The sequence below is a fragment of the Myotis brandtii genome, unplaced genomic scaffold (genome assembly GCF_000412655.1).
Source record: "Myotis brandtii unplaced genomic scaffold, ASM41265v1 scaffold494, whole genome shotgun sequence".
Lineage (NCBI taxonomy): Eukaryota > Metazoa > Chordata > Mammalia > Chiroptera > Vespertilionidae > Myotis > Myotis brandtii.
The window spans coordinates 2,294,276-2,315,294 of record NW_005368860.1 but is presented as its reverse complement, the minus strand read 5'-3'; the positions used below and the strand labels follow the sequence as shown (position 1 = coordinate 2,315,294).

The following is a 21,019-nucleotide window of genomic DNA, read 5'->3' as shown; positions in this document are numbered from 1 at the left end:
CTCAGCGGCCCTAGGACCAGACCCTCACCACAAGCACGGGCCCACTCCTAGGCGCACGGGTGAAGGCACACTTAAAGAGCAGAGCTGAGGAAAGTGCGAGAACTCTGAACATTTGTGTCTGCCGGGCCGGGGTGGGGTGGGGGGCTGAGCTGTGCTCCTCCCTCCCCCAAGGAAGACAGTATTACTGCCCTCAGGACACTGCAGCCTCTGGCCTGTGATCTGTGCCATTTCCTTTATTCCCCCGCTACCTTATAATGGTAAGTAGCAGCAGAGCCTTTTTTGAAAAATAGATTTTTCTAGTAAATTCTGCAGCACCCTGAGGAAAGGCCCTAAAGCTGCCGGCCCCCATACCTCGGGCACCAGCTCTGAGGTTTAAGTGAGTCCCACACGCCACCTCTGCCTCCCCGAGCGCCGCTGCGCCCCACACGCGGTCTCAGACAGGGAGGCTGCAGCACCCGCCCCCCTTCCTTTAGAAACGAGTGTCAGTGCGCAAGGCTGGGTTAGTTTGTCAGTTGATTAAAAACACAAAGAATTAAGCGGCACAGCGAAGAGCCTTGGAGGAATTGCGAACTCCTGCTTTCCTTCCCGTCGTTCAGCTCTGCGTGGGTGACACGTGGTGGACGGCCGGGGACACCTTCTCGACCAGGCCCCACCCAGTTTGACAAGCACACGAGAACTTGGAGCCGCAGCTCTCGGCCCGGAGCCGGTTTGTTTGAAACCGAGTCTCTCTCCCAGGAAGACAGGCCGGGTCTCCTGGGACAGCGGGAAACTACCTGCCCAGGGAGCGAGGAGCCAGGGGCTGGGGTCACCATGTCAGACAGGCAGGCAGTCCCCACACACCGCAGCGGCTTCCTCCTCACCAAGGGCCCCCCACGCACCCTCCCGGGGGCGCCCCAAGGCTGAGGTGGAGCAGGCGATAGAAGCCTTTTCCCAGGTCTCAGGTCCGCAACCTGCAGGTCAGTAACTGCGATCGGGCGGGTCACCCACAGCCCCGAGCCTCCGTTTCCACAAAACAGGGGTCATAGCAGCCTACGTGGTTGCTGGAAGGACTACGCAGCAAACCCGTGCAGGGCGGCCTGGCACGCCGAGATGGCCAGTGACTGTCGGGCAAACGGGAACTTGGGTAAACAAGACAAGCATGTGATGTCCTGAGTCCACAGGGTCTTGGACCAAAGGCTGCGTATGGGTCAGCTCAAAATGGACAGGACGGGCCGAACCCACCATGCCCGGCCGATGGTGCGGTGGGCACTGAGCCCTCCCACTCCTGGTGTCGTGCTGCTTACTAAGGGTGAGGCCAGACACGGGCACCAGGAGGAGGGGGGGGGCAGGTGGGTGTGGCGATGTCTGCCCAGCTCCTGCCCGCTGCTCCGGCGGGACCCCTGGCTGGGCTGGGGCTGGCCTGCGTAGCCCGCTGAGGTGGGAGAGATCTGACACCTCCCTTCTCCCAGAAGCAAAGTGCCAACAGGCTGTGCTGCGAGGGCTGCGCTGAGCCATTCTCCTTCTCAACATAAACCGGTAAACGGAGCCCAAGAGTGACAGGGTTCCGGGCACTGCCCCACGGCAGAGTCTCAGAGAACAGAGATGGGGGGGGGGGCGGCCCCACTGTGCAATGCCCGTCAGCTACAGCACCACGCTAAGCGGGCCCTCACAGGGATGCGGGGGGGAGCCAGCCCTCTCTGAAGTCTATGCGCTCAGGTGTGGGAACTCCCCAAACCAAAGTGTGACTCAACTGCCCCACCTTGAACATCGGCTGCCAGCCCACCTTCTAGTCTCCCTCCCTTTGGGGGAACAACACATGTAAAGATGAAACGTTAAACCCGTTTTCTCATGTCTACAGACAGAGGCCTGTCCAAGCCAAGGGCTCTGGCCATCGATGGTGGTCTGGGCGCCAGGTGTGGCGGCTGCTCCCAGAGCTGAGGGCACCCTTACCTGGGTGGGGGCCTCGGGTGGCATGGGGGACGGTGACTTGGACTGGAAGGCGTCCTGGGATATGAAGCCCGAGTCGTGCGAGGACACGCTGGACAGCCGCACGGGCGCCTGCTGGGCCAGGTTGGAGCTGCGGCAGCGGTAGTGGGAGCTGGGCGAGTGCGAGTGCGAGCCGCTGGAGCGCGAGTCGCTGCTGTTCACGCTGTTCAGGCTGCTGCGGGGCCAAGCAGAGGGGCGGGGGGTGAGAGGAGGGGCCAGGAAACGAGAGGGGGGGCAGGGAAGGGGGGGCAATATAATGTCATAATGTCAACATAATGTATCTGTCAGGACTGTCGCACCAAGTAATCGTAGTGTGGAACAGTTTCGGTGCCTGACCGCCTCCGAGGCTCTGCCTCGGAGCAGGAGCACAAGCCGTAAGGTGTGTTTCCAAAGCGCCATTTCATTGGCTCGTAAACAAGTCCTTGTTCACGTGAGCCACGGGAAAAGCGAGCTGCCGAGACGGGTCTGATAGACGACGGTGTGACGAGGCATCTGGGCATGGAGGCCTGTGATTCTGCAAAGCCAGGTCCTGCCCAATTCTGCCAGGTCCTCGACCAGCAGAGCTAGGGGACCCGGTGCCCGCGGCAGGAGAGGCGAGGCTGATCTTATCTGCAGAAACCAGGGCCCCATAGCTACACCAGGAAGGCGTCAGTGTGACGTGGATGGAATGTGCGAGTGTGACCCTTGGCTGGGCCGCCTGGGCCCGCGAGACCAAGGTCATCCAGCCGACGCTGCTCTGGCGGTGCAGGCGCCAACGGGCATCTCAGGGTGATCTTATCCTCAGTGTGTGTGTCAGTGCTGCATTAACAAAGCTGGTGCTTTAACGAATGGCTCTACCCGGATCATGGGCGTCTCTCTGTTAAAATATCTGTGGGCCTGTTGTTAACAGTCCCTCTGGCAAGACGCAGGCAGCTTTCAGCGACTGAAGACAATCCACACTAAGCCGTTTGCTTCTGAGAATAAACAGTAAACAGGATGTCGAGAAATCACACATGCCCTCTGGGTGTTCTGTCCGAATTCCCTTTCCAGTCGTAAGAAAAGTGCTCTGCCGTCTGTGCACCAACTCAGAGCATGAAAACCAGAATGCTGAACAGTCCCTGGTCCGAGCAAGCAGAGCTGACACCCACAGGGCAGCCCTAGAAGCAGCTGAAGGGATGAAATGAGCAGCCCAGCCTGGGATTCGAAAGTGTGGTTCCTGCTCCGAACCCTGAAAGTTTCCTGTCCAACTGTGACGCTAAGAAGGCGGTCAGGCACCGCGACTGCTCCACACTACGATTACTTGGTGCGACAGTCCTGACAGATACACTGGGGCATGCTGGGAGAAGGCTGCTGGGAGTAATGCTCATGAGGCTGGCTTTCCACTCCCATCGGCCAGGCGGGGGGATGGGGGGCTGACGGGGAAGCCATGCAACGCCCTCCAGCGGCTCATCCTGGACATCAGTGTGTCACGGTTGTCTCCTTGTCTCCGGAAACTAACACAGTAAACCAGCCGGCGTAGCTCAGTGGTTGAGCATCAGTCTTTGAACCAGGAAGTCACAGTTAGATTCCTGGTCAGGGCACATGCCCGGGTTGTGGGCTCAGTCCCCAGTGTGGGACATGCAGGAGGCAGCCAATCAATGATTCTCTCTCCTTCTCCCTTCCTCTCTGAAGTCAATAAAAGTGTATTTTTAAAAAATATTTAAAAGAATAAGAAAAAGAAGAAGAACTGTCCTCAGAGCAGGGCGGAACCTGGCTTCTCTTACCTGCAGACACTTGACTTGCGGGACATGGTGGTGCTGGGGGACGAGGGCGGCGTCTGGTACGACCAACTGTAGTCAGAGCCTTTCAGGTCCAAGATCACCTACGGGGACAGAGCCAGGCGGGTAAGCGAGGTTCGGAGAAGGGAAACCTTATCCGTCACATCTTAAAACCGTAACATCCAAATGCTGCCACCATCGAGGGGTGGGGATTATACGCTACTAATCCATTAATGTCATAATCCTTTTTCTGAGACAAGCAAAAATGTAATGAATGATGGGGGGCTGAAATATCAGTAAAAAAGAGAGGGAGGGAGATGTACGGTGACAGATCAACACTGTACAAGAGCCGTTTACACCCACGGCTAGAACTGGCAGGGCTTTCGTCCTAAAGCACCACCAAGACCATAGGGTTTCAGGATGTGTTGGTCTTGCATTTTCGCCATTAGAGCGTCAGAGGTCACTTGTGCCCTATTGGCCCAGGATTCGCTATTATAAACGTGACAGAATCAAGAGCAAACCAATTCTTTCACAGTTACTTCTACGTCTGTCTCCCCAACTTGATAGCTACTTGAGTGTAAGGTCTCCTTTTGTTCATACAGGAGGTGCTCTATAAACGTCTATTTACTGAGAGAGAATGCATGCTGAGGTCTCATAAGGGAAATTTCATAGAATGGAAAATAAAAGCTCTCCAATTTGCCTTCTGAGCTGGCTCTCCAAAGGGGCGACAAGAATTTGATGCAAAGGTCAAAAGCCACGATGTGATTCATCAGAAGTTTCCCAGATATGTCTCTTCCCACTTGATACAGTGCGAATGTCACATGAACCAGTTAATGAGCACCAAAAATAGTCATCTTTCTCATAAGAGAGACCCTCATTAGAATGGTTCAAATGACGGCCAAGATACACCCATGTCAGGAGTGTATTTCTAGAGGGTAGATGGACACAGAGGCTAAGAGCACAGGCTCTGGCCCATCGGCGTGGCTCGGTGACTGAGGGTTGACCTGTGAACCAGGAGGTCAGGGTTCGATTCCCAGTCAGGGCACGTGCCTGGGTTGTGGGCTCGAGCCCCAGTGTGGGGCGTGCAGGAGGCAGCCGATCAATGATTCTCGCTCTCATTGATGTTTCTCTCCCTCCCTCTCCCTTCCTCTCTGAAATCAATAGAAATATGTTTTTTAATGAGCACAGGCTCTGGAAACTGACTGCTTGGTTCAAATCTCAGTCCTGCCACCAACGAGCTGGGTGAGCGTGGCTCAGGGACTGTTCCCAGCGCGAGTGTCCTCTGTAAGAGGGGACCCTGGGACGATGAGCCGAGGAGGCCCCGTCCCCGAGCACACACAGGGCTCTGCACGGCTGGCGGGGATGGGCACTGTGCACCTCACTGTGAAGCGTGAATGTGATGTGGTGGGATCCTGCCCCCGGGGCCCTCAGGACCTAGAAGCGCCTCTCTCCGGGTTGCTCCCCGAGCGCCTGGCAGCATGCCTACCTGCTCACTGGAGGAGGGCAGCTTGTGGGGGTCCATGGTCAGGCTCTTCAGGTCTTCGGAGATGGTCTGCAGGTGCGTTATCTCCCCCAGCATGGAGATTTCTTCCTCCTGCCGGGCAGATATCCTGGGGGGGGGGGGGGGGGGGGGGGGCGGCTCACTTCATCGTCCCGGCCCGACCGCCTTTATTAGGGTCACTGGCTGACCCTTTCGACTTTTCAGGAAAGGCCCCCTAGGACTGGGACATTTGCTGAAGGCACTACCAGCCTTTCTTCTGGGAAGAGGAGATCCGCCATCGTCAAAGTGGCCTGCATGCCGCGGACAGGGGTGCACCAGGCCAAAGCGAAGCCGCAGTCCGCCTCGCAGGGTCTGGGCTGCAGGCTGCTGGATGGCAGCCGGCCCTCCAATTTATTTAAAATGGGCCTACGTTGCCCTGGCCAGTGTTTCCCAGTGGGTTGGGCATTATCCCATGCACCCAAAGGTCACCTGTTCGATTCCCAGTCGGGGTACATGCCCGGGTTGTGGGCTCAATCCCCAGGAGGGGGTGCATAGGAAGCAGCTGATTGATGCTGCTCCCATCAATGTTTCTCTCTCCCTCTCCCTTCCTCTTTCTCTCTTATCAATAAAAATATATTTTATAAAAAGAAAAAACAAGCCTATTTGACTTGTTGAGGCTCTTCCCATATTCATCTCACGGCCACTCCTTGGTATGCAGCTTGGCCAGTGGGCCACCCAACCCCTTGGGAGCTTGTTTAAAGCACAGGGGACTGGGTCCCCACTCCCAGAGCTGGGCTTGAGGATGTGCATTTCAAACCAGTTCCCAGGTGACGCTGCTGGCCTGGTGAACACACTTTGAGAACCACTCTGCCAGGCTTTCTTGACTCGGGGAGAAAAGGTAAGCGCAACAACTGGTGCTAAGAACAGAAGAGCTGTGGGCTGTGCGGCCAGCAGCAACGTGCACAGAAGTCCTGGTCTCTCCTATCCTGATTCCCTACGCACAGCAGGTGCCCCATGACTCCAGCATGGCAGCTAGATAAAAAGGAGCGAGTCTCCTCCCAATGGCACTCTGGGCCTCCTGGAACTTCCCACTAACTTACGATCACTGGCCGCAGCATCGAGATGAAGGTGCAGAACCGGCCGCGCTCTTCGATCAGCGCCTTGCGGACCGCCTGCTTCTCGGTCTCCTCCAACAGGAGGTACTTGTCGTTGACATCCTGGAGCGCGCTGTCCAACTGCGGCTGGATGTCGCCCCTCCCTGCGAACGACAGGGCCAGCGGCTGCTGAAACAGCTCCCAGGGCGACCGCCCCCTTCCCTGGGGTGCTGGGGGGGAACCACACTCGTCTGAGACTTTAGTTACTTAGCTACACCCAGAAAGGACGTAAGGTGGCTGCTGTTCTGGGCCAGCCACTTCCAAGTTCCAGGGATCCTGGCTCATTCCTGCGAGGAGGGTTTCCGGGAAGGCAACTCCCGACTTGCCCTGTTGCCCTGGGCAGCCCCTCAGAGCCCTCTGCCAACAAACCCTGGGACATGGCAGCCAGACGGAATTCCTTCCTCCGAGCACATTCTGAACAGGCTCAGGGGTGAATAAGGCGAGGGCCTGTGGATGTCCCCAAAAATGGGCAAAGCTGGCTTTGCTGGGCCAACCTCCATCAAAGAGCCTCTGTTTGCACAGGAGTTTGTCCCGGAAGCAGGGGTGGCCAGCGTCAGCCCGGCTCTGGGGCCCGGGACTCCCTGGCAGTCAGCGGGACTCCCGGGGAGAGCTCTCAATGCGCTTCCTGTAAAACAAGCCCCGTCATCACGGGGTCTCAGCCAGGTCGCAGGCGAGAAATTGAAGGTGGTATCGATGCTGAGCTGGGTCCGTGTCCAGCCAGGTCCACAGACCCCACTACGGAGGCAACCATTTCTAGAGTTTAAAACAGGGTGTTAACCTTGGAAACAATTCTAGAACTCGGTGGGCAAACTGTCTTTATAAATAAAGTTTTATCAGAGCACAGCCACGCCCCATGATTTACATAGTGACTAGGCCCACTCCTGCTGCAACTGCAGGGCAGCATCTCCGAGACAGACTTCACAATCGAGCCCTTTGGAGAAGTCTGCTGCCCTAGAAGATAGACAGGGACGAACGGGCCCTGTGTCAGGGGTGCGGCTACTGTAAACCTGAGCGGCAGGGGGAACGAGGGTGACCGCCTGGGAGGCCAGTGCGTGAGCTCCCCCCTGGCTCCCCACCCAGGGGCTCCCCCCATCATCCAACCCTGAGACAGAATTTCTAACTTCTCCAGGGCAGGCTCGTGGACTCCCCCCCACCCCCCAATACAACGCCATGTGTGCATACAACAAGTGCTCAACAAATGCTTGTTTTAAACGCAACATATTCGAGATGGAGGCGGCCTTAGGGTTATCCGGGCCCACCTGCTGGTGTTTCAGTGGAGGTCAAGGCCTAGGGAAGGCGAGGGCCTTGTGCAGGGTCACTCAGGGAAGGGAGAGAGTGGGGACGGCGCCCACACAGCCTGTGCCTCTGTGACCGGGCGGGAGCCTGTGAACCAACACCACTCGCCTCCTGCCCGTCACCATGTCCCCCTCTTAGCAATGACACAGGGAACTTTAAATGTAATCCATCGTTTGAAAAGAAAAGGGCCAGGGAAAATGGCCTCGAATGAAGGAATAGATTCTGTGTTTTCTCTCATAAGCAGGCGAGAGGCTTAATTTGGAGCAAGAGGGCCGGCTTCGAGAACGCCCCAGCAAAGAGGTCGTTGGGGTTTGTAAGGACGTCACTTCTGAGGCAGCAGTTACATTCGGAGGAGTCAGCACAGAAAGGGAAGTCACATGCAGTCAGAGGTCGCCCCGGACACGCCTCCGATGTCCGTAAGCGCAGTGAACACGGCGCATGCACAGCCCTCACCAGGTGAGCACACACGTGGGGCGGGGGTACCACACTCCGCACACTGAACCCCACGGAGGGACGGCATCCAACAATTACGGCACAGGGACCTGCTGCCTGAGAAGTTCCCGCGTGTCCTCACGGTGACCCGCTCAGCATTCCCCCATTAGTCACCATCCAGCCAGGATACTCCTACCAGGGCCCCAGCATCTCCAGCCGCTTCCAGGGGGAGGCAGGCCGGCCATCCCCACACACTGGCCTGGCCGCTGGGCCACGGGTCTCCCGAATTCTTAGTGGACAGGAAGCCCACGCAGGCATTCTCCACCCTCTCCGGGGCCGGCTGGGGGCGCCAGGGCTCCCTCTGGAGGACACACAGCCGAGCCACAGACAGGAGCTCCAGGAGGGAAGCCGGGTCGACACCCCTATGAGAACTGTGGGTTCCCTCTTCCTCTATTTAAGTGCTGGCTGTGCACCTGAATCCACGTACTACGCCGAGCGTGTACACGACAGAGGCCCCCGGGCGGTGAGGCCCTGGGATGCTGCCCACGTTCCCTGCTCCCCTGCAACCTGCAGCGCGGGCCGCCCCCGGGCCGGCTGGGAGGCCGCGGGGCTCGGGGCTGGTCTAAGGCTTCTGCATGCCTCTCAGCCTCTTCCTGACGCCCCAGCCCACGACACACGGAGGCTGCAGACCAGGTCGGCATGCTCTTAACTTCCGTGGAGGAGGTGGAGAGAAAGTACACCAAAAGGCACAATGCTTGACCAACGGCTTGGATGTGCTTTGATTATGGCAGGAATCCCTTGTATTATCAGTCTCTAACGATAAGAAACTGGAAACGTGTATCTTTTCTTCCTTTCGTGAGTTATAAGGCACATGTCTATCTGTAACTAATAGAACTGAGTTTTAAAAATATACTTACAGCGAAAAACAAAGTGACCAGAACCAAGTGTTACCTAATCTCATAAACAGGAATCTAAAGGATTCTATGATCATAGAAGACTTACTTTAAACATGTGTTGTTATAATTAAAGGACTTTCAAGTTGCAGTGCTCTAAACTAAGTATAATCTGTCAGAATTGTTATAATTATAGTTGCAGTGAGTACATTTCTACTCAGGATGTATCAGAACCTGAAAACACAATTTTATTGTGTTTTTATTTCTTAAATTCACTGACACGACGTGTAACCATGTTTATGAAAAGCAACTGTGCAGGAAGTGACTCCATGCCCCAGTCAGATGCACTGGCCTTCAGACACGGTGATCTTTGCAGGCCCACAAGTCAGGGTGGAGTGTAGGGCAGCCTGTTCATTTCCCCGGCAGCAGCGCCGGCACCTCCGCACGCGTCCTGGCCGCTCCAGCTCCCTCCCACACGGACTCTCTGTCCTCTCCTTTCGCCTCTGTCTCCACCCTCACTGGACAGCTGCAAGGGCCCCTCGTATGTCACCCCGACTGTGTTTAGATCGGCAGCCCCGATTCCTTTAAAAATGCAAGTATTATCACTTCTTGTCAACAGCTCCTGTTTCTTTCAAGAAAAGTCCAATGTCCTTAACACGGCCTGCCTGCCAGGCATACATGGGTCAGCCGGTCCACTCACGGCCTGGAGCTCTTAACCCCCTCCCTCCCCTCCCCCTTCCCTCCGCTTCCCACCCACCTTCACAGACGCTCTCCCTCCTCCCCACCTGCCTGGCCTGCTCACCCTGCAGGCCTCCATCCTCAGGCAAACCCTCCTCCAACTCTCTCCCGAGATGAGGATTCGGCAGCGCGAGCTCAGAAGTTCCTTTTACGCATCTCTCACGACACTCCCAGTACTAGGTCCATCTTTCTTTCTCTAGTTCTGAGTGACGTCAGCCCCCACGGATCCTGCACCTTCTGCCCAGCACACCTGCCTGAAGACGGTGCAGGTACCTGCGGATGAAGGAGGCAGGGAGAGACTAGCTCCCTCTGTTTTCTCACTGGCCTCCACTGGCCCGGCCTTATACGGCCCAAGACCATAAAACTAGCAAATTCCAGGCCAGCCGGGCAGCCAAAAGAAGGAAGGGGCGCCTCCCACGGGCTTTGAGATAAAACTCCTGACGCGGGCTGTGTGTGACCTGGCCTGTGCAGCCTGAGCCATCTCGGTCTTGAGAACGTTTTCCCTCTGCCAGTTCCCAGGTCTCGGAATCCCTCTGCCAGTTCCCAGGTCTCGGAATCCCGAGGCACAAGAGGCAGGAGCCCCTGCTCCCCAGGGGAAACCACACGATTCTCCTTTTCCCAAGAAACGTTCCTGGGGCCATGCCCTCGGATGGGCGGGCGCCAGGGCATGGCCAGCGTGGCTCCCTGAAAGGAAGGGGGTTTGCCGGCTGTCTGTTGGTTAAGGAGGGAGAGTTCACAAACCTTCCTGGAGTGGCATGAAGATCCTTTATCTTCCCAACATTTACTCTGTATTTTCTTTAATTTTTACATACATGTTCGAGGCAGGAATTAATACCCCCTTTGAACAGAGGGGAAAACTGAGAGTGGGGGAGGCCAAGTGGCTGGCACAGGGCCGCCGAGCTGGGGATGGGCCCGGCCAGACCCCACCCTCGGCCTTTCTGCTCAGAGGCCCCCTTCACGCTCACAGCAAACATGCCGGGAGCTGAGTGCCCACGTCCGCCCGTGACAGCCCATTTCAAAAGCCAGTCGGTGCCATCAGCATGAGGCGGGACCTCCAGCCCCTTCCCACGCACTGCAGCCCTCACCTGAGCCTCGCGGGCCACGCAGACACCAGGCTCGGGGGGAGGGCTTTCCCCGCGGAGAACCCAGGCCACCCCGGCCAAGATCGTTGTCAGAAAACATCCGAAGTCACTTGTTTTCCGGAGACAGATGTCTGAGGAAGCCGCCAGAATCCCACAAAGTGACTGCCATCTGCCCTGACACAAACACTGCATTTCACTCTAACAGCCCCCCTTTCCACGCCTGTGCACCTCACAAATCAAGCCGTGTCCTGCAACCCATGGCGTGTCGTTGTAGTTTAACCAGCAGGGGCTTCTTTTTCGTGGTTTAGAAAATACTGGTGCATCTTACGATGGATGGCATCGTCGAGCCGGTGACAGATGGGATATAAATACAGACGTGGGCACGCAGGGTGAGCTGGAGATTCGATTCTGGAATGAAAAATCCCCTTTCCCAACGGAAGCGGCTCCCACTATCCCTCTACAGGCCTCCCCAATGTCCGGCAGCAGGACTGGACTGATTCCCCAAAGTGAAAAGAAAGACAGACTGGAGGCTTTTGACTTAAAAATGTTCTAACTCAATTTGTTATTCTGTCAACATGCTGGGCCTCAGTGTCTCCTCATCTGTGAGCTGTGAACAACAGTGAGTTCCTAGAGCTCAGATGGCTCCTGGGACCAAACGACCTCATTCCTGTGAGGCGCTCAGCACGGGGTGGGCACTGGATAGGGGTCAGCGCCATCGGGGCCATACCGAGTTCCTGGCACCTCAGCAGGGGGAGGATGCAGGGCACGGGGGGTTTTTAAAAAATGAGCATTCAGTTTGAGGTCCATAATCCTTTCCCTAAAGGTAGGCGTTTCGTCATCGAGATTCGCTGGTCCTGAGCGAGCAGCTGTCCGTCAAAGCAAAGACTGAGACGAGACAGCTCAGAGAACCACAGAACCCCCGCCCGCCACGGCTCACGGAGAATCCACGTCGCCTCCTGTCACCGGGAAGGCTCCTCCTCTGTGGTTGGAGAAACACTCCCGCCCTCCACCTGTCGCCGGACCCAGGAACCTGCAGCCCCTCCAACTCCCCCTTTCACTTACTTTCTCCCAAACAGCTCTCGAACCCGATCACCTCCCCATCCCTGTGCCCTGGCCACGGTCACCTCTCACCTGAACAAAAGCCACTCGCTAACGAGGTCTCCAGTTGGGCCACTATCTATCTAACCCAAACAGACACTGTCTATCTAATCCAGAGAGACCGTCACAGTGGAACTTTCTAGAAACCAGGAAGTCTTCAAGGGCTTCCACACAGTCCTGAAAGTCAAGTCTTTCCTGATCGGGTCCCTGCTCACCTCCGCCTAGTCCTGCACCTGAGGAGATACTAGTAGAAGCCATTCGCACCTGCGCCAGGTCTCCAACTACAGCACGATCTCCCAGCTTCCCTCAGCGACAGGCTGGGGGGCACAGGGAATGGGGGCGATGCCTGGGGGCGTCTTTTTGGGGTGATGCCAGTGCTCTGAAATTAGGCGGCAGGAATGGCTGCACAACGCTGTGGACGCACCAAAGCGCCAGCATGCACCTGTCCAATGGACAAGGCTACGTTCCCTAAAACTTATCCCAATGAGCACTGAGCACGCGGTCTCACCGCCCTCCCGAAGGGGCACGCGGCACTGTCCGCGCTGCTCCACAGCACAGCGTGGGGCCCGGGAGGATCATCATTCATGAAGTTGGGGAAGAACCAGCCCAACGTCACCATGAGGGGAAGTCAGGGGAAGTCGAGGCAGAGCTGTGCCCGCACCTGTCAGGGGAGACCGGGTGGCTCGGGTTTGTTGTCGTCAGTGACAGAATCCAGCCCAAACCCCCCTTGGGAGCTGCTCAGTGCGGATGCTCAGACACGCGGACACCTCGCAGACGGGCCTCCCGGACAGACGGACAGCCCCGAGATGCCAAGAGCAACGTGAAGGTTTAGTAGCAAAATCACCCACAGGATGAGGTTGACATTCAATCAAGAAGAATCATTCTGATTATTGAATCTGAGTCCCCGATACCTTTGAAGTTGGCCATTCCACAAACTCTGCTGAAATAAGAAATACTTTGGGTTTTTTTTTGTGGGTTTTTTTTAATGAATTCTAAGTTTTGAATAGAACTCTCTAGTTCTGGGGGCACAAAGTAAAAGATACTTTGCCAGCTTAATTAATACAACCAAATCAGATTTGGAAATTACTGTGGGGGAGTTACTGAATGTGGCTCTACAGGTTTCGTTTGTGGTATAAACACACACACACACACACACACATATATATTCTTAGATACATATGTATGTATAAAGATATTTATTTCCTGGGGAAGGGAGGGTTTAAATCACTCTGTATTTCTTCTTTCCATGAGTCTAAACTGGATTATGTTGATTCAAAAGCTCTTTGAATGTCATGCTAATCCATGAAAGTGCCAAACATGGAAGGAAGAAAGTGATTGAACACACGCACACGCAATTTTCTTAAAGTTATGGAGAATTAGGTAGGCACCGTTGATTGTCCTGAGCCGGGAGGAGAGCGTGGGCCACGGGCACAGGCCTGGACATGCCCACAGCAAGGACCACACCGTGACCAGCACCAGAGGTCGGATGGCAGACTTACCGAGAACTTCCACTGGCGGGGGACGCACGGTGAGAAAGTGCAGGATACACAATTGACACAAAAAGGAAAATAACACCGTCAAACTGGTATTCGAGCAGCAGTCTTACCTCCCTTCCGCGTGTCCGTCAGTCCACGGCAGCCACCGGATTTTACCACAGGAGGCAGCCACCGATTCAACCCACACCCCCAAGACGCACAGCCGTGCGCCCTGCCCTGACGCACTGGCGCTCTTCCCTTCTCCTCTCAGCAGAAAGCCTCCCAGCTAGGAATCATCACGCCCAGCACAGCAAGGTTCTTCAAAAGAGGGATGAAGACTACGTTCCCAAAGAAGTCAATTAAGATGCTTGACCAAGATACCCTTTCAAGTGTAATGTGTTGTAACTTGAAGAGTCACTAGGAAAAACCTATGATACAAAGTTTGAGCTGGGGTGGAAATGAAAAAGAAATAATTAAAGAATTAAAAATTGTAGTATAAAGACAAATAATATGCTAGTCTGGAACTCTGTGAGTCTGTTTACAGGGTTTATACTATGAACTTTGCAGCCGCTGCTGACAAAGGACCGATGTGACTATTTAAATGTCAGGATCAGATCGGAGACCAAGATGGCGGCATAGGTAAACACCGGAGACTGCTGCCGCAAACAACCACTTCAAAAATACAACTAAAAGACGGAACGGACACCACCCAGAACCACAGGAAGGCTGGCTGAGGAGAGACTCTTCAACTAGAAGGAAAAATAACAGCACACCGAGGCTCAGAGGAGGCGCAGTGTGGAAAATACTCAGGTGCGGAGGTGCGCGCGCAAAGCGGGCTGGTGGCTGAGAGCGCGGTTGTCGTTTTCGGTCAGGGGGGAGTCTCAGACTCTGAGCTCCAGATACGGGCGAATCGCTGGGGACTCGGACCCAAACGGGAGAAGCGGGAGTGTCTGGCATCAGTTGGAAGGCAGCTTTCCCTCCGAGGTTTGCAGCGGTTCCGGGGGTTCTGAGAAGCAGAGCCTCTGGGAACAGGACTGAGGGCACCATAACGGCTCCCTCCGCCCGCCCTGTTGAGCCCGCCCCGCCCAAGCCCTGCGCAGAGCCATTTGCCGGATCGCCTCAGGCAAAGGCTAGATTAGCACCTCCCCAGAGGACAGAAGTTTTCCGCGGCAGACACAGCTGATTCACACAGCCAGTCGGCCTGGTGGTCAAATCCCTCTAGTATTAACTACAACAATCAAGGCTCAACTAGAACAAGACTGCGCACAAAGACCACTAGAGGGTGCACCAAGAAAGCATAAAAAATGCGGAGACAAAAAAACATGACAGAAATGGAGGATATAGAGCTAAAAAACGCAATTTTGAGGGCTTGCAATAAACTTTTGGAGAGCCTCACGAAAACTAATGAGACCCTCGATGCTATGATAAAGAAACTAGAAATTAAGCATACACGCTCTGAAATAAAGAATATTACACCCAATAGCAGACCAGAGGAGCGCAAGAATCAAGCCAAAGATTTGAAATGCGAAGAAGCAAAAAACACCCAACCGGAAAAGCAAAATGAAAAAAGAATCCGAAAATACGAAGATAGTGTAAGGAGCCTCTGGGACAGCTTCAAGCGTACCAACATCAGAATAATAGGGGTGCCAGAAGATGAGAGACAGCAAGATATTGAAAACCTATTTGAAGAAATAATGGCAGAAAACTTCCCCCACCTGGTGAAAGAAATGGACTTACAGGTCCAAGAAGCGCAGAGAACCCCAAACAAAAGGAATCCAAAGAGGACCACACCAAGACACATCATAATTAAAATGCCAAGAGCAAAAGACAAAGAGAGAATCTTAAAAGCAGCAAGAGAAAGAGACTCAATTACCTACAAGGGAATACCCATACGACTGTCAGCTGATTTCTCAACAGAAACTTGGCAGGCCAGAAGGGAATGGCAAGAAATATTCAAAGTGATGAATACCAAGAACCTACAACCAAGATTACTTTATCCAGCAAAGCTATCATTCAGAATTGAAGGTCAGATAAAGAGCTTCACAGATAAGGAAAAGCTAAAGGAGTTCATCACCACTAAACCAGTATTATACGAAATGCTGAAAGGTATCCTTTAAGAAGAGGAAGAAGAAAAAGGTAAAGATACAAATTGTGAACAACAAACATGCATCTATCAACAAGTGAATCTAAGAACCAAGTGAATAAATAATCTGATGTACAGAATGAACTGGTGATTATAATGAATCAGGGACATAGAAAGGGAATGGACTGACTATTCTTGGCGGGGAAAGGGGAATGGGAGTTATGGGGGGGAAAAAAAAGAGGAACAAATGTAATCTGAACAATAAAGATTTAATAAAAAAAAAATGTCAGGATCAAGGGTGAGCGTATTAAAATGTCCCAGGTCTCTCCAAGGATGTCCATCCAAACACCTGGTGTGAATCTCAGAGGCATCACAACACTTTATAAGCCAAGAGTCCAGGCAGCGGCCCCTGAAGGAGACTGAACGGATGGAGGGGCTCAGGGAGACTTGGGCTAACCAGACCCAAACTAACCGGAAGCCTCAGATAACCGATTTCTCCCGACCCGAAACCCGCAGCATTCCTAGTCCATTCTCGGGCCACTCGGAGCCCCCATCACAGACGTGCACCAGAGTGACGAGTCTGGTCCCTCCGAGAAGGCTCCATTCACCCCGGACATGCACAAGTATGAACACTTGGTAAAAATAATGCACTTACATATTTTAGAAAAAACAGTTGTTTATAAAGGAAAGACATTAAAAGCTGTTTTCTGGAGTAACTAGAAAATCACCCAGAACATTCCCAGCTACTGATCTGACCTGGCTGCAGACGTCAGCACACACGGCCGCCTAATGTGAGAGGATATGGGGCCCTAGACCCCAGCCACGTGCGGGACGGAGAGACAGCCGCTTCCGGTCACAGCCTCCATCCTCTCAACCTTCAGGCCCACGGGCCCAGAGAAACCGCCCCACTAAGGGCCAGTTACTCCCAAGTCCCGGGACCAGAGCATCTCTCCATGTCCCACAGGCCAGCGCCCGAGGCCCACGAATCTTTCTACGGGCGCCCTGACGGGAAGCACGCCGGCCTCCCAGGGCAGCCGAGCCAGTGCCCGGCAAGTCTAACGCCAGAACCTTCGCTTCACGCTGCACTGCCCACAACCCATCAGGCTTCCCTGTCGGTCCAGATTCCGCTCACTGACAACGCCAGCACCTTGGAGTGGCAGCCTCCATGCAGAATTCGGATAAAAGGATTATCGCTGCAGCCGAGAGCTTAAAAGGGACGTCGGGAAGAGCAGAGGGAAAATAGCTCCTTTTCCTTACCTCATCCTTTTCGCCGACTCCCCACCTTAGCCAAGCCATCACTGTCTTCCCGGGACCCTCCCTCCAAACCCATCATCTCTCCCCTCTCACAGCCGCCAGGCTGGCAGGTAGGTGGAGATGCGCTCCCACAGTTTCCCAGCCTGCACTTCCACGGGACCTCAGATTCAGTGGACTTGGTGGCAGCGTTATTTACAAACTTTCACCTCCGGACGCGCTAAAATGCTACTGGCCACAAGCCCTATTGCTTGCCGACCACTTGCTCCCAGGGGCCCTCGCTGGATAGAAGGTCGTGGTGAGAAGCAACCAGACCAGGAAAACACACCCGGAAGAAACAACTGGGCCAGTACTAACCGAAACCCTGACATGGGTGGAAATCCTGCGGCCGCTCACTATCTTGAAACGGTCTTAGGGTTTATGTAAGAACCAGGAGGGCATTTCTTAGAAATGTCAAAACCTTGTCCTGTGCTCACCTCTCTTCCACAAACCATTTCACCTCTCCAAGTGTATTTGCTTTTAATTCAAAAAACAAACTGCTTGTCTAGGAAAGAGAACTTTGGTTTGGGGGCTTTCTACCTCAAAAGATCATTGTCCCAAATAAGCGATAACGTGAGCCACAGAGCAGCCTGAGGGGAGAGGGCGGCATCAGCTGTGAGGCAGCGAATTAAGAGGCGTGGTGTCAGGAGCAGTGGAACTTTGGTTTGGGGGCTTTCTACCTCAAAAGATCATCGTCCCAAATAAGCGATAAACGTGAGCCACAGAGCAGCCTGAGGGGAGAGTCCGCTCTATCCGCTGTGAGGCAGCGAATTAAGAGGCGTGGTGTCAGGAACAGTCTGGAAGGAATGTCACCTTCTCAGGTTCAGGAGAGAGCCCCTGCACTTAGGTCTTGGTACCAAGTTGCAAACACTTGCAAAGCAGATGCAGCCGGAGCTGGCTCCTCAGACTCTCAGTCGGGGCCCAAGAGCAAAGCTGGGTCCGGGCTCCGACAGTGACCGGTGTGTGGTGGCGAGGGGCAGGGAGGCGGGAGGAGGGCCCCTTGACGGTCTGCGTTTCCTTCGAAGCCCCCACCCTCACAAACCCCATGGAAAAGCTCCCTTTTAGCAATGACTTCTGGCTCCTGGGACGGCCATTTCTAACTCATGAGACTTAATAAGGATTTCAGAGGTACAGGCTGGGAAAGATGCAGGAGAAGATGACATCATTGCTGTAATAGTTAGAACAGAACATTTGCATAAAGGTTTTGTGCATGATCCCAAGAAACGTATAGATTTCATGATAAGGTGCAGTAGGCATGGCAACTGTCAGATGCTGGAGACAAAGGTGTGCAGAGAGAACAGGTCCAGGGCAGCTTTGCAAGGGCCTCAAGTGGACAGAGTCTGCCCCGAGAACTGCACTCAGGCGCAGCCTCTCGGCTCCCGGCTGCTCCCCAGGGCCGCCCCGCAGAAGGAAATCTGCATCGAACTCTCAGCTTCAAAGACAAATCGAGCCCAAGCGCTTTCCCCCAAGTGACACAATTAACTGCAGAATTCGTCATTACCTTTCTTCGCTTTCTTCTGCAGTTTCAGTGTATCCGAGGACTTCTTCTTTATCTCTTGACGAGCTTTTTTATATTCTAAGAGGAAGCAGAATAATTGAATCACTTTACCACTTTGCTCAACAGAAAATAATTTTGGAACAGCCGTTACTCCCATCACAGAGCGTAAACTGTGGCGCATAATAAACAGCTTCATCGGAATCCCGTGTGATAAGCACCTCGCGATGACGTTTTAGAGCAGGGGTGTTACTAACGTGACAAAGGACAACATCACCGCTGTCTTTCCCAAAAGTACCCATTCCTACCAGCGGCTCAGAAAGACGGCATTTGGGAACATTTTACCGAAAATGGAAAATTCAGCCCTGCCGGCATGACTCCGCGGTTCACTGAGCCTCGACCTATGAACCAAGAGGTCACGGTGGTTTGGTTCTGGTCAGAGCACATAACCAGGGCGTGCAGGAGGCAGCCAATCAATGATTCTCTCATCATTGATGTTTCTATCTCCCTCCCTCTCCCTTCCTCTCTGAAACCAATAAAAATTATATTTAAAAAATAATAAAATAAAATAAAAAATGTGCATTTTCTCAGCTCAAGTATCAGGAAATATTTTCACTGTGATCCACTCTCCTAAGGGCCGAAATCTCCTCAGAAAGGACCCATGTGGCAAGTCGCCGGCCAGATGTTACAGTTCAGAAAGAGAACCTCGCACAACAGCAGAACCTAGACCACGGGGAACTGGCGAAGCCCCCGCTGCCTCTCTTTCACATTAAAACGGAGGCCAGACACTGCGGACACCCAGGAGGACAGCCCACAACCACCATGTCCCTCCGGCCCCCACCAACCACCTCCTCTGCCCCCCAGGCCACGCCACTCCCGGATGCCCCATTTGTGCTGCCGGTATCTCCACTGCCCAGGTGTGGACATCTAAAACGAGTCACCCCGGCCAGTGTGGCTCAGTGGTTGAGCGTCGACCTATGACCCAGGAGGTCACGGTTCAATTCCTGGTCAGGGTACATGCCAGGTTGTAGGCTCGATCCCGTGTGGGGCGTGCAGGAGGCAGCCGATCAATAATTCTCTCTCATTACTGATGTTTCTATTTCTCTCTCCCTCTCCCTTCCTCTCTGAAATCAATAAAAATATTTTTAAATAAACAAATAAATAAATAAATAAATAAAACGAGTCCCCTCGACACTTCTCTCTCCCACTGCCCTCGTGTTCGATCCAGTGCCAACGACCAGTTTCCTCAGTTACTCCCCATGGCTCCCCTCCCCACCCAAAGCCCCCAGAGCTCTTACCACTGCCTGTCAGCCAGCCCTCCTGCCAGATGTGTGCCCTCGGGGCCTCCCATGTGCTTTCCTCCCCAGCATACACCGTGCGCAGGCTTGACCCTTGGAGACTGTCTCCTGCCCCTTCCACACGGCCAGCACCCCGCCCTCTGGCTCCGGAAGACCCACAGGGCAGGGGTGTGTCTGTCTGGACCACTCTGTCCCCAGAGGCGGCCACATGAGGCGCTGATGGGCCATTTCTGGGCAGGAGACCCGGTTAGCTTACATCATTAAGGTGGTTTTTAAATGGGCTGCCATGCCTTACGTATGAGCCTTGGGCTGTTAAGCCTGGCATTACAATTCACTTTTCTTTCTTAAGAAGTTGATTTCAGAGAGAGGAAGGAACAGGGAGACAGAAACATCAATGATGAGAGAGAATCACTGATGGGCTGCCTCCTGCACATCCCCTACTGGGGATCGAGCCCGAAACCTGGGCATGTGGCCCGACCTGGAATCAAACGTGACCTCCTGGTTCATAGGTCAACACTCAACCACGAGCCACACGGGCTGGGCTTCGATTCACTTTAATTCAGCGGATCACAATTCACGCCACTGAGCGACCAGGCTGGCGGCTGCTGAAAACGGTTTGTGCCGAAACTCAAGCGCTGGGCCCTGCTGTGGGATCACTTTTGACTCCTCATTTTCCACAGGACACCCTGAAAGGCCCACAGGACACGCAGGGACAGAGGGGCCCTTGGGGACACCAGGAAACCCAGCAGAGGCACCAGCAGCACCACAGCCACCCACGGCTCTTCGTGGAATGCTATCCCACCGCGGACAGTGCGCCCGTACCTTTTGCGTGGTCTTTATCCAGCTGGTTGGCCACTTTCTTCCATTCTTCCATCTGTTCTTGAAGTGGGTTTATCAGACAGTCGATTAAAGCACTTTTACCAAAAGGGAAAGAAAGGGAGAAATTAAACAGCTATATTTCTGTTGTCAAGACTGAACACTTGGTTGTCAAAACATCAAAATCAGCATTAGCTGAAGCAAGACAAGGCGGCATACTACGCCCAAGCTCACATTCAACCCCCCGTTGTGCAGCGCACTGTCCCCAGGATTCTCTGCCACGACTGTGAGGCAGCTGCACGCGTGACTGACGGAGACGCCCTCCCTTCTCACGCCCGTTTGTTTATTTTATTCACAAGCAGCGTTGTTTGCAGGTGGGGTCGCCCGCTGGCTGCTGTGAAAAGGTGACGATACCTGGGCCTCACCCCCCCAGCTCATGGAAACTTTGAGGGTGAGGCCCCCCCATGACTATTTCTAAAAAGACCCACGTGGCCCTAACTGGTTTGGCTCAGTGGATAGAGCGTCGGCCTGCGGACTGAAAGGTCCCGGGTTTGATTCTGGTCAAGGGCACATGCCCAGGTTGTGGGCTTGATCCCCAGGAGGGGGCATGCAGGAGGCAGCCGATCAATGATTCTCATCATTGATGTTTCTATCTCTCTCTCCCTCTCCCTTCCTCTCTGAAATCAAT

General features: G+C 54.2%; 1 protein-coding gene across 7 annotated transcripts in view; it reads right to left on the bottom strand.

The window, feature by feature from the left end:
* MTSS1 (metastasis suppressor 1) overlaps positions 1–21,019 on the bottom strand; it is a 145,028-nt gene that overhangs the window by 8,545 nt on the left and 115,464 nt on the right. For 4 of the 7 annotated variants that reach the window (XM_014548054.1, XM_014548058.1, XM_014548059.1 and 1 more), the window contains exons 5-10: positions 20,338–20,429; positions 18,224–18,298; positions 6,282–6,439; positions 5,188–5,295; positions 3,708–3,805; positions 1,930–2,140 (exon numbers count right to left, since the gene is read on the bottom strand). In XM_014548054.1, the coding sequence (XP_014403540.1) occupies positions 1,930–2,140; positions 3,708–3,805; positions 5,188–5,295; positions 6,282–6,439; positions 18,224–18,298; positions 20,338–20,429 (742 nt within the window). Of the gene's footprint in view, positions 1–1,929; positions 2,141–3,707; positions 3,806–5,187; positions 5,296–6,281; positions 6,440–13,373; positions 13,386–18,223; positions 18,299–20,337; positions 20,430–21,019 lie in introns of all 7 variants that reach the window. The other 3 variants (XM_005876660.2, XM_014548055.1, XM_014548056.1) reach the window with 1 other exon arrangement.